The 12,607-nt window shown below is 40.6% G+C and overlaps 1 protein-coding gene across 2 annotated transcripts; it reads left to right on the top strand.

Moving 5' to 3' along the window:
* The first annotated feature begins 4,163 nt into the window (after window positions 1–4,163).
* Window positions 4,164–8,861, top strand: Sln (sarcolipin). 2 transcript variants are annotated; one of them, XM_005378031.1, is made up of 2 exons: window positions 4,164–4,270; window positions 8,236–8,861. In XM_005378031.1, exon 2 carries the CDS (start codon window positions 8,308–8,310, stop codon window positions 8,404–8,406), a length of 99 nt encoding a protein of 32 aa, XP_005378088.1. In that variant the 5' UTR covers window positions 4,164–4,270; window positions 8,236–8,307; the 3' UTR covers window positions 8,407–8,861. The 2 variants fall into 2 exon arrangements, with proteins under 2 accessions (XP_005378088.1, XP_005378089.1); XM_005378032.2 differs by having other exon boundaries at window positions 4,182–4,290.
* The last annotated feature ends 3,746 nt before the right edge of the window (window positions 8,862–12,607 follow it).

The following is a 12,607-nucleotide window of genomic DNA, read 5'->3' as shown; positions in this document are numbered from 1 at the left end:
TTGTAGCCATGGGTTTGCAAGGGAATAGATTTAATATAGAACACACAATTTATAGGATTATTTTATAATATTCATCCAAAAAGTCAAATGCAGAAGAGTGCAAGAGACCTGTCTATGCACTAGAGACCGAGAGAATCCTGGTCAGGGCCTGGATCTCATGGCAGTATCCTGTATGAGTCCAGCTGAAGACCTAGAGCCCAGGGCAATGTCCTCAACAAGTCCAAGGAGGCCTAGAGCCTATGACAATGTCTCGTGCAAGTCTGTATCAAAGACCTGCAGTAGGAATACCCAAAGGCCAGTGGTGGCAGCTAGCAAGTCTGTGCCAGCAGGCTGAGGATCTGCATTGGAGCCAGGAAGTGATGCTCAAGGTAAGAACCAGAGCTCCCCTGAAGAGAATCACAGCCATTCTCAATGGCAGTGAGGTCCTGAGCTCCTCTGACAATAGCAGCTGAGCGCATATCAGGAAAACCAGCATGACAAGCTTCTCCAGGAGAATCAGCAGCAAAACATCTTCCCCTCCAGTTCTCCTTTTCTGCTTCCAGCAGTAATCCTCAGGTGGGTCCTCCACACCCAGAACCATGCTGATTCAGTTCAGCTGGGTGTTAGAAGTTGGCTATTAGTTAATCCACCACACCGGGCTTGTTTAAACTTCATCTGCAAGCAACCCTTACGCTTGTCTCATAGGATTTTTATGTTAAGTGATACTTGGACTATTCTCTTTGGGTATATGTGAGAAGTTTCATATTTGTACAGAGACAAGTTTTTGTTTGTTTGTTCATTTATACATATAATGAATTAAAGGAAAAAAAAAACCTAGCAGCATGATTTAGCTGATAGGCCAGGCGTGGTGTCTGCTTACTTTTATATACCCTGGTATAGCATTATATTTTAGTAGTGGAAAAAACAAATGACTATTGGTGGCCCCTGGCATGCAGTCTTTAAGAGAGCTGTTAGTATTCCCATAGGCAAACAGAGACCCAGAAAGGCCAATTTTCTTAATGTTTCTTTGTAAGTGGAAAATTCAGGATTTTGTCACTCTAAGATGCTCATACTAGCTGGGCATGATGATGCACGCCTAACCCAAGGTCCTCTTGCTTTCCGCTCTACTACTACACAGGCACTTATGAAGGCAAGTCTCCCCAAACTGACTATACCAAAGTGTTTGAACTGGCAGATCTGTGTAGACCCTACCAGTGGCCACTTAGGCTTTTCATGGCCTTTTCTTAGGCTTTCCCTGGGCCCAGAAAGACAGGCCCTTACCCGATGACTGTGGGTGGTACCATGGAGAGAGCTTCACAAAACAGGGGTTCCTTTTCCTTTTTGTTTTCCTCATGTATTGGGGGCAGCATGAGAAAAGAGCAGGAAGGTGCTTCTTTTTCTCTCGACAGCTCTAGGACCAGCTAGACTCGAAGATGCAAAGGTGAGAAAGGACCATGACGATTACTCACTGCTGTGATGTGTGAGGAGCTTATCACCTGTCAGCAAGGCTTTGGTGACTTCTCCCATTGCCACAGATTTGTAGAATTCAGGGTCTCACATAAGGTCTTCACTGTTCAGTTCTCAAAGTCAAAAGTCTGATAGAAGCGGGGCATGGAGTAAGCCAGGTTAGCACCTAATCAGGTACAAGAGCTCAGCACTGACTCTCAAAGGGTATAATGCTTTACATCTGAAAATGCATATGTGGCGATGTGGTATGGAAGATAAATGCCAGCTAGAGTTTCAGGGCCCTGTCAGTGTGAATGCTGCTGTTTTTGACATCTTTAGTCCTTGGCTAAACTGTAGATTAATGGATATAGAAATTGTGTTGAAGAATAGTATAACTTCCGGCTTATAGACAGAACAGCACCTTGGAAGAAAGCTGATGTGTGATGAACGCTGCTAAGTCATGATAATTGCTCACAGAAAGCAAAGCATCAACAGAATAAAGTAAGGTTAATGGCAAGGGGTGAATGTGCTTTGATACCGAGGTAAAAAATTTACTTTGAAACTTTTTATTTTCATCTTTTTAAATGAGAGACAAAACATTGATTCTTTTTTTTAAAATGAACCTACCTATCCTCAAAGGTAAACTGTCCTATAGGCTTTTGAATGGTTGTCAGATAACTTTTGGGTAGTTTGTATATATTTCTAAAGAGGTTAGGTCAAACTAATGACCAACTAAATTCTAGGTGTAATGCACTTTCTAGTGAAATCACAAAAGAAACCACTGACATGCAGAAACTTCTAAAGTCTGGGATCTGGTCAACCTACTGAACACAATAGACCTTGCTATAACATTAGATACGCTTAATGACACAACCAGATAGACAGATTGACATAACTTATCCATGAGGTCCAGAAAACAGTTGGATTTTTCCTCTAAACTGCACTGTAATTAACCTATTCAACTACATTGACAGTAGCGGACAAATGTTTGTGATATGCTAACATCTCCCCACTGTCTTTAACATTTAAACTATGGTAGAACTAATTAATATTCCAACATGTACAAAATGGATACCTGTTGTGTCAACTTAACATCAACAAATGGTCTAACGTGAATAATTTAATTCTAAATGAATCCAAAAAGAAAAGTTTTTTTTTAAGGTGTCAGATTCCTTTGCCAGAAATATCTTGGGAATTTGAGATCTTATGCAGTTTCAAGTTGGGAATCTGAGATTTTATCTATGCAGTTTCAAGTACATAAAGAAAAGTAATATAAAGTTCCTTCTTTTTGGGTAGTAAAAGTAGTAGTAATTTAGTTTTTATAGCTCTATATAGTTTCAAATATTCTACAACCAACATATTACTTTTAATTGGACATAAGATAATTCTAGGTGGTTAAAAAAGGAACAGCTGTGGCTTGATGACCAGGAAAACATTCCCAGTATTTGAAACAATTTGGCAGGAGCTTGGACGCAAGAGATAGAAATCTGACTAAATTCACAGGGCTTGCCAGATGGCAACAAATTACTGCCAATGTTCGATTGTGCTATAATTATTATACACTATCTGTCACTTCTGCTGGTTATCTTTCTACAGGACAAGTGGTGACAGAATGTTGTATTAAGATGACCCATCATTTGTTGGGCTTATGTTGAAATGAAGAAATGGAATGGAAAATCTTTTAGCAATGCTTCTAGGGAACAGGGGATGGTGGGAAAGGTTCGATTATGAGTACAATTATGCAGATATTTTTGTTTATTGTGTTCTGGGAATGCATTATTTGGAATGATCTTACCTGGAAATTCAGAGAGGAGATTTGTTCTATTACCTTTAAAGACGGAATTTGCTCAGAGGAACACTGTTTCTGGGGTCATGGTTTAAAGAGCTTCACTGATCTGCTTTCATGTTCCGTTAAGCACTTAAAAGTCTCCATTTACCCCTAAATACCTGATTTGTTGAATACAAACTCATCTTAAAGTCTGATTTTAGCCAGTGGCTATATTTGAAAATTATATAATTTTATTTCTTTCAGATAGATCCTATGTACCTCCATTTGTTCTATAACTCACATTTTTACTAATTTTGACCAGTTCTCCTAACTCCAAATCTATCCAAATATTGAGTTTTTCTGCTCACATTTCCTACTGTTAGTTTACTGAGCGAGATATACAAACCATAGCTTCCTCAGCTGTTCTGGATGAAATTGTAGACGAATGTGTAAACGTGTAGCTTAGCTGGAAAGTTATGTGTAGCAGGTGACTGGGAGGATAGCTTTCACTGCTTGGACTGAAGTCCGTTTTGAAGGAGTGCCTATGGAATTCTGCAGCATGTGGGCGTGTGTTGTGGGTGCAAGGCAGAGAGCTAGCTCTTCCCATTTCAAATAGCTCAAGATCTGAGTGGTAAAATGAAGCATATTTTTGCACCTACATATTCTGAATAGGGACAGCAGCCAAGTGCAGCACTGACTTGCTAAAATTCATCTTGGTTTATGATGTTTTAAAGACACTTTGGAAGTAGTCATAAAGATAAAAGATAGATTTAAAATCCACATTGGTTGCAGTAAGAGTCAACTGGAAACATTGGGTTTTGAAGCCCTGTAGTGTTAACGAACTGGCAGCCAAAGGAACAGTATCTTAGTCAACATAATGCCGTGCACCCTGCACACAAATAGCCTTGAACCTTCGGTGGTTATTCTTTGAGATGTTTCATCAGTGACATCACAGTGATTGCCACGTCCCTAGGACTACTTTAGGCACTGCCCAGAGTCCAGGAGTGCAGACAGCCTAGGACAGCAGGAGTTGGAAGCTCAGTTGGAGAAAGCCAGGAGAAGCCTATTGCAACCAAGGTATTGCCCTTGACCTTCAGGTAACTCAGGCTTTTATGCTCAGGATAAAGTGTGTATGTGTGTGTCTCTGTCCATGTGGGAAATGAGAGAGGAATGCTCACATTACATGATAAAATAGATAATGATCGTTTCACAGGCTGCTGCATGAGATGTAAAGTGGATCTTAGTGATTCCCATTTCTCTTTGGTATGCATTTTCATTCTCCTTATTGTTACAATTTTTTCAGGTAATAGAAGAAAGACTAGTTCACATTTTCTTGAAGTTTCTAATGAAAGAAAGCCAACGGCAAACCTCTAGTACAATTGATTCACAGAATTTTGGCTTTCAGTTCATTCCTATGGCAATTTCTTTAGATCATATGGTGAGATCCCGACTCTAGGGAAGGTTTAAAATGCAGCCAAAGCTGAATAATGGAGCATTGCTGATCTGAATTTCTGTATAACTTTGGCTCATTTTTTATAAAGGGTATAAATGTGTGTGAAAGTAAAGTCCACACCTTACAGTTAGCATATATGCTGATTGAATTGAATTCACTGGAAATTCTTATCTTAATTCTTTATGCTTCAATCATTTAAAAATGCACAAAACAACAAATATTTAAGGTTCCCATGAAGTGCAAGAATTAGTAAGAAATGTGGTAGTAGGCTTGTTAATTCAAGATGATTGGAAAAATGTGAAAAGCGTACAAAACATATGTACTTAAGCAATCATTCTAAGATGACACGTGTATAACTATCACTCATCAAGACACAGGTCATCATTGCCACCCCAGAAGTCCATTCACCTCCCCATTCTGACTTCTGCCCCAAAAGGTTGGGATCATCTTGTCCTTGCTTTTCTTTAAAGGCTGCACTCCTAAGTAGTATGATTAAATTCCTTGCTTTTAACTTTCTAGAATTGGAGTTATATTGTGTTTCTTTTGTAAAGTCTTTTGTCCAACAATTGTATTTGTGAGGTCCACCCATTTGTTGTGTTACTGTAGTAGTTTCTCTATTTTCTTTGTTCTATAGCATTCAAATGTATACATACACCACCGTGTATATCTATTCTACTGTTTATAAACATTTAAGTTGTTTCCAGCTTGGGGTCCTTTTGGAAATGCTGCTGTGAACATCCTTGTATATGTATACTGGAGCATGTGTACTTGAACATCTAGAGTAGTACTGTATTGACATTTTTAGATATTAGGAAGAGCATTTTCCACCTTAATAAAAAATACAAATTGTTTTCCATAATAGTTGAAAATTCTAACTTTGTTCATCCAGGTCTGTTAATTGCTACAATAACTTATTCTTATAATACTCCTATGGAATATTCTAGCACCTGGTAATTAGTTCTAGTGTGCCATTTTTAGCTCTGTCTCTAACTTCCTACATGCTATTACACAAACGACCTCCTCTAAAAGTCAGTTTCTCAGCTGTAATTTTTGGAAAGGTAAAAACCGTAATACTTGCTTGAATTATGAAGGTAAAGTGAACAGAATGATGGGAACAGTCTCCTACAGCATTTTTTACTTTCCATGTATATTTCTATTGAATATATGTATATATATATACTCCATGATTCTCTTTGTGTAAGCAGATTTGACGGGATAGCTACTCTGCCTTCCTGAATTGGGCTGTTTTTATCATTATCGATAGGGATTTATAGTTTCTGCACATCTCTGCATTTCTTGAGAACTTAGCAGACAAGTGGCATCAAGGTTGAGCTCATTAATAAGCCCACAAGGCAGAGCCTGTTTCTGATGCTTGGTCCTATTCCTTTCTCCTCCAAGCAAATGTCTGTAAATATTTTCACTGGCCATTTATTATTTCCTTCACACTAAAGGCCAAAAGATAGGTAAGAATTAAAGGGGAAATGAAACAGAAATGAATAATTATTGGCTGTATTTTAAAGCCAGATTCAACAACCTACTGGTTGGCATCATCTGGTTTGAGCCTGTCTGTTACACCAACAATTACATAACATAAAAACCAATTATTTACCTGTCATTTGTGCGATTAATAATTCGGTCTATTGATGAGATGGTACATATAGTGATTATAGTTAATTTTAGATGGCAGAAAATATCATTCATGCCAAAAATTTGCTAACAAATATTTCTGCCTCTTGAATTTCCAACCTTAGAAACAAAATATTCTTTATATCTAATTTTTTTTTTTTTTCAGTACTGGGAATTGAATTCATGACCTTGCACTTGCCAGGCAGGCCCTGTGCTGCTGAGCTAAATCCCCAGCCCCCAATCCTTCATATCTAAACATTTTCATTTCATTGTGGAATTTTGTCTTAAATGTCTAAAATATAAATGTCTCCCTAAAATTTTATAAATTATAGAAGTTTAAAAATCCAGATTGCATAGCCAAAGTGTCAATTACACTATATCACTCAAAGTAATCATTTGATTGACTGCATTGCATATGTTCGCGAAGTATGATTTCCTGCATGTACAATCTGTACACACTCTGAAGATAGCATCCTTGCTCTTTGAAATGTTTATCATCTAGGCACATCCTGCACCTGACTAAAAATAGCTGGCACAGGCCTTTGTTGAGATAGAAATACCCATGAGGCTGACACTTGTCCTTTGGACTGAGTACCTGTAATGCGAGGGACTTTTGGTTGACCCCTGTAGGCTGTGTGCCCAGCGCAGTCTTGTAAGAAGCCATGCAGCTGTTGAACTATTCTGTGCAGGGTTAGACGAAGACCTACAGCAGCCTGAAGCCTGAGGGATTATGGTGCCCAACTTCTAAATGTAGTTCAAAGCAAGAATAATATTAAACTACATTTCTTTTTTATTTCATTTTGGTGGCCTTACTTGCCAATACTCTGTTAACAAAGTGAACACATGCACAGAAGCTGGAGAGAGAAAAATGCAGTGTTTCATATTTTATCAAAAACCTCAGTACAATCATTACAGAAAAAAATAGGAAAAAATGTTGATCTTTACGGCATCAGACAGAGAAGCCAGCCTCTGTGTTAATCAGAGCTCTTCAGGCAAACACCAGCGTGTGCATGTGTGTGTGTACATGTGTTTGTGTGTGTGATTTGAAAGAAATTGGCTCAAGTGGCAAGTCCAAAATCTTCAGGGTCCAAAGAGAGTCTGGAAGTGAACTGTTCAAGACCACGGTGTCAGAAGGCTTGGTTGGTGTCTTTAAGGGCTTTTTTCTTTCCTTGAGATGTCCATAATCTCCCTGTGCTTTTATGTTGTCACTCATGGCTGTGTCCTAATCATCTCTTCCTGTAAATACACCAGTCCCTTTAGATTAGGACCCACCTTAGGGACCTCAATTTTACTTAATTACTTCTTGAAAGACCCTATTTTAAAATACAGTAACATTTTTTTTAATTTTAAAGATAAAAGGGGGGAACATTAGCAGACATACAACATTTTACAACATATCACAAGCACAATACAGACAATACAGAGTTACAAACAAAGTGGTAGGGAATTAACAATGGTGGTTGTATTATATATTGATATCTTCAAAGTGGCTTCTCATGAAAACAGATATAGACATGCAATACTGGTCAACCAAAGACTCATTGACAGTTTCTTTCAGCATAGAAATAGAAGACAGAAGAACAACCATGTTAACTGTCATGTATATACATACATACAAAATTTCTCCTTCTTTCCCTTCTCTTTTCCCACATCCCAGTTGCCCTTTACTGTTCAGCGGTTTCCTATCATTTCACAGTGTCTATCATACCTCTGAGTTTGAATTAACGCTTTCAAGATTTACACTAGTGACACAATGTGGTGCTTGCACATGTATGTTTGTAAAATACAGTAACATTGCTAGGTACTGCGGGTTAGGACTTCCACATACAAATGGGGGCCTCACAGTTCAGCCCCGATCAATCTCCCTTTTCCATACACTTATATTTGTTGTGAGGAAAGAATGAGCATTGTCTCAGAAAAATGCTCATTAATCTCCCGTGGTTTTTTTACTACTTTCTATCAGGGGGAGAGGATAACCTGGAAGTGCGTGGTGTGCCCTCAGAAGTCTGCCTGAAGTTCTCACCCAGCCGCCGCGATGGTGGAGCGATCTACCCGGGAGCTGTTTCTCAACTTCACTGTTGTCCTGATTACGGTTCTCCTAATCTGGCTCCTCGTGAGGTCCTATCAGTACTAGAGGCCATGCCGCACTCCTGGGATTGACTGAGATGCTCCGGAGCTGTCTGCTGCGTGCCCTGAGATCTCTCTCGTGCCACGTCATGGGGTGCCGTTCTTGGCACGCCCAGGCACCTCTGACCTGCACCCACAATGCCTGATGAGCCCCAGCGCTAGGATCGAATGTGTGTTCTCCAAAGATGCTGCTCTCACTGGCTGCCAAGTGCTTGCCAGTGGGCGTTAGATTTATTCCCCAGCTCTTACTGCACATGTGTTAGACCAGCCACAAGGTTAAAATTACACTGGAGTCACGGTGATGGAGAATCGTAACCAGCCCCCGATTCGTCTCACCACACATCCCTCTGGCCCACGCTGTCTGTAACCAAACCCTAATCCAACCGCCAGAAGCAATGTTAGAGGAAGCCTTTGTCAGACACTGTAGCTCTCACGTGAATAAAACTAAGTCAACCATAAAAACCGCGTTTAGAATTTATTGTAGCTTTCATGTGTGATGCAGCATTTGACCCTTGGCTGGGACCGAAGTGACAAATGCTGCGGTATTTCTAGCATTTGAGATAAGCCAAGTTGCCCCAACTGGTGAGGATTTGAAACCAAGTGAAGTCAAAGGGTCACATTTCAATTAATCCCATTGGTTCATTGCTCCTCATACTTTTCCCTTAACTGGTCCCAAGGGTAGAGGGACAAGAAATTCATTCACGAGACACTTTGGGCCAGAGCCTAAAGTGCCCACTAAAGGCTTGAGATTCTAAGAGCATTGGATTTTGAGAGGTTCCCAGTAGGAGCTGGGAAACAGCGGTCTACAGTCCTTAGTGTCCTGTCCCTGATTTCGGAGTCACACCACACATGTGCGTGTGCAGTTGTTATGATTTAAGATACAGCACACCACTCAGAAGTATGTGGTTCTCGGGTGGTTGGTGAGTGGCTAGTAGACCTTCTTTGACTCGAAGAAGACCTTCGAGAATGTACTGACATTTGTGTGTAGGTTTGAGAAGGTTTGTGTGTGTTGATGTAGAAGGAAGGGGTGAAAGGAGTGACACAAGATTCTCTTCAGACACTGGACCAGCAGATCTTTCCCCGAAGGCTGAGGCCAGCGTCCACGCTTACGACAGGTACCACTTACTGAGTCTACTGTTTGCGAGCTCTGTATGAGGCACTCTCCATATCTCATGCTGTTTAGCAGAAATGGAAACTGAGGGTCAAAGACCTCCCTAACCAGGTATAAGCAGTGCAGCCAGGGTGACAGCAGTGTCATCCGAACCATTATTCAGGACCGTTTTATTACTGACTCAGGGAAACCATTTGATTATGTTTTAAGTTTTATCCTCATATTCATTAGCGTTATAACATATCGCCTAATTAGATAAGGGTAGTGACTGTAATTCTCTATGTAATTTTTCCTTGCTTTTTAAATCCTACCTCCTTTCCTTCCCGATCTCTGACTGGATCTATTGCTAGGACCCATTTTAGGCCACATGATGGGCCATCTGGTAGGGCCAGTGCATTCATTAACAACTTCAATTGTGAGGCTGGAAATTATGTCTGATATCTTCCACAGCCAGGAGTCCCAGTCATTTTGGCTAAATCTCAGTCTGACACAGAAGTCTTCTTTTGTAGGTAAGCTCGCCTGAGACCTCTGGTCCTCTAAGCCATTGTGGTACTTTCACTGCTCTCAGTGTTGGCTGTCCTCACTCAGAAAGGGCTGGCTTACCAACTACCAAACGCTACTTCTTCTCTAGGACTAGGACCCTGAATCCTTGTGTTAGTGAGTTCCAGCCCAGAGGCTTGGGACTACCCTAGCTTTTTTTCTTTAGGTCATTCATTCATTCATTCATTCAACAAGTACTTATTGTGAAAATTTTATGTTCTAGGCATTGTATCAGACGCTATGGGTACAATGGCTAATGAGGCATAGTTGGAGCACAGGGTGCTTCTCCACCCACTGGCAGTTATGTCACATAGCAGCAGATCTCAAGATTCTGACTTCATCTCTCTGACCTTCAGATTGGGTCGCCTCTAGGATGCCGTGCCAGCATGCCCCACTACCTAGAAGGAACTTCTTGACACCAACAGTTGTTTGAACCTTATCTGTGTTTACACAGAGCTTTGACACTGGATCTTGCACCACCTGGCCATCTTTATCAATAGTAGCCAGACCAGTTCTTCTTTCTGACCATCTTACCTATTGAATAGGTCTCTGTGGGGTGATATCTTTATTATTCTTTTTTCCACTTTTGTGCTGAGCTGTTCACAAGGGTTAGATTTCCTTTGGCTGGGATAAACTACCTGACACTGCAACTTAAAGGAGGAGTGATTTATTATTGGCTCACAGTTTCAGAGGCCTCAGTCCATGGTCAGCTGGCCCCAGTGCAGAAATTTCATGGCAGAACGATGTGGTAGAGCAAAGCTGCTCACTCCATGGCAACCTGGAATCAGTTTACGGGGGAAGAATGCCAGTGATTTTTTTTTTTTTTTTGGTACTGGGAGTCAGACTCAGGACCTTGCACTTGCTAGGTAGACACTTGTGCCGCTGAGCTACATCCCCAGCCCAGAAGAGTGCCAGTGAGAGACACACCCTCCAAAAGCACAGGCTCAGTGTCCTACCTCCAACTGGGCCCCACCTCCTAACAGCATATTGAGCTATGAACATCAGTGGATTAGTTCACTGGTGAGTAAAGCACCCTCAAGATGCAGTCATCTCTCCTGGAGTGTCTTAATCCAGTCAAAGTGACAGTTAAGTTTAACTGCCACATATTATGATGCAAACCAACCATTTGAATTTTTTTAAAAAGGTATTGTGCTGGCTTAAGCTTTCCTTTCAGTACTCTCTAAAACTCATAATAAATTGGACAACCTCTAGAACACCCACTTTTTCCAACTATTCTCTCACACTGAAATAATTACACAGCAGACATGGTGGTGCACACCTGTTATCTCAGCACTTGGGAGGGAGAGGCAGGAGGATCGCTGTGAGTCTGTGGCGGCCTGGGCTATATAGTGAATTCAAACCAGCCTGAACTGCATAGCAAGAGCCTGTTTCAAAAAAAATTACACAGGCTTTTTATTCAATTCTGTGAACGCCAACACTACATCTGGCCCCCAGCTCCTATCCCTGGAGCTATAATATAGTTGTCTCCAAAGAGCACAAAAATGATTCAGATAATTCATGTCCCCATCCATGACTCTAAGAAAAGAGGTCTAAAGTACTTCAGCACAATCAGCTTCTAAAATTGTATTTCCATCTTTGCTCCATTGGCCCCCACAAGGGTGTGTGAAATGGTCACAAAAATGGTAGTGTTTCCATTGTTCTCTAATCTAATTTGGGGCTGAATCTAGAAGGCCTCTCAAGGTGACAGCCACTTATTTTTCTTTATTTTTATTAGTACGTTTGCAATACATTAGGATTGCAATCATTGTGGGGAGAGGGTGCCTGTGCATGATGCATCTTCATTCTTTTTATTTCATCCCCTACCCTCCTACCCTCCCCTGTCCTTTCCAACTCTTGATCCCCTTCCTGTTTGCAAAAGCTCTGCTTTTTATCATTTCTTCTTCAATTTTTTAATTCCCTTTCTCTCCCCTCCCATTCTTTCCCTCCCTCTTTCTCTTATTCTCCCATCTATCTGAAGATCTCTTCCTACTTCCTAATTATTTATCTCCTATTTTGTTCAAGTTTCTTACATAAGAGAAACCATGTGGCATGTCAGCTTGTGTGTCTGACTTATTTCACTTGATTTTATGGTCTCATGTTGTATCCACTTACCTACAAATGCCTCATGTTTATCTTTCTTTCGGGCTTGGTGGTCCTCTATTGTGCATAAATACATTTTCTTTCTCCATTCATCTGTTGATGGGCATATAGACCTTTCCCAAAATTTAGCCGTTTTAAATTATGCTGCTGAAACATGGGTGTGCACACATTCATGCAACATGATGACTTTAACTCTTCATCTAGAAGAGGAAGCGCTGAGTGAAAGTGGAATTTCTACTTTTAGTTTTTTTCTTTTCCATGTTTAAGACTTTTAAACATCTTATTAGTACAGGTTTGCAGTGCATGCAGTTTAGTATCACCTTGAAGAGTGGTTACACGTTCATAGCACAGCTTGTGTCTTTTCTTTTTAATCCCTTTTCCCTTCCCTCCTCCTCCCCCCTCTCCTCCAATTCCCCTATCCCATTTCCACTTTTTGTGATGTTATTAGTCTTAGCTC

The sequence above is a fragment of the Chinchilla lanigera genome, unplaced genomic scaffold, assembly GCF_000276665.1.
Source record: "Chinchilla lanigera isolate Chin_1 unplaced genomic scaffold, ChiLan1.0 scaffold00011, whole genome shotgun sequence".
Taxonomy (NCBI): Eukaryota; Metazoa; Chordata; class Mammalia; order Rodentia; family Chinchillidae; genus Chinchilla; species Chinchilla lanigera.
This window is presented reverse-complemented; position numbering and strand designations above follow the sequence as displayed.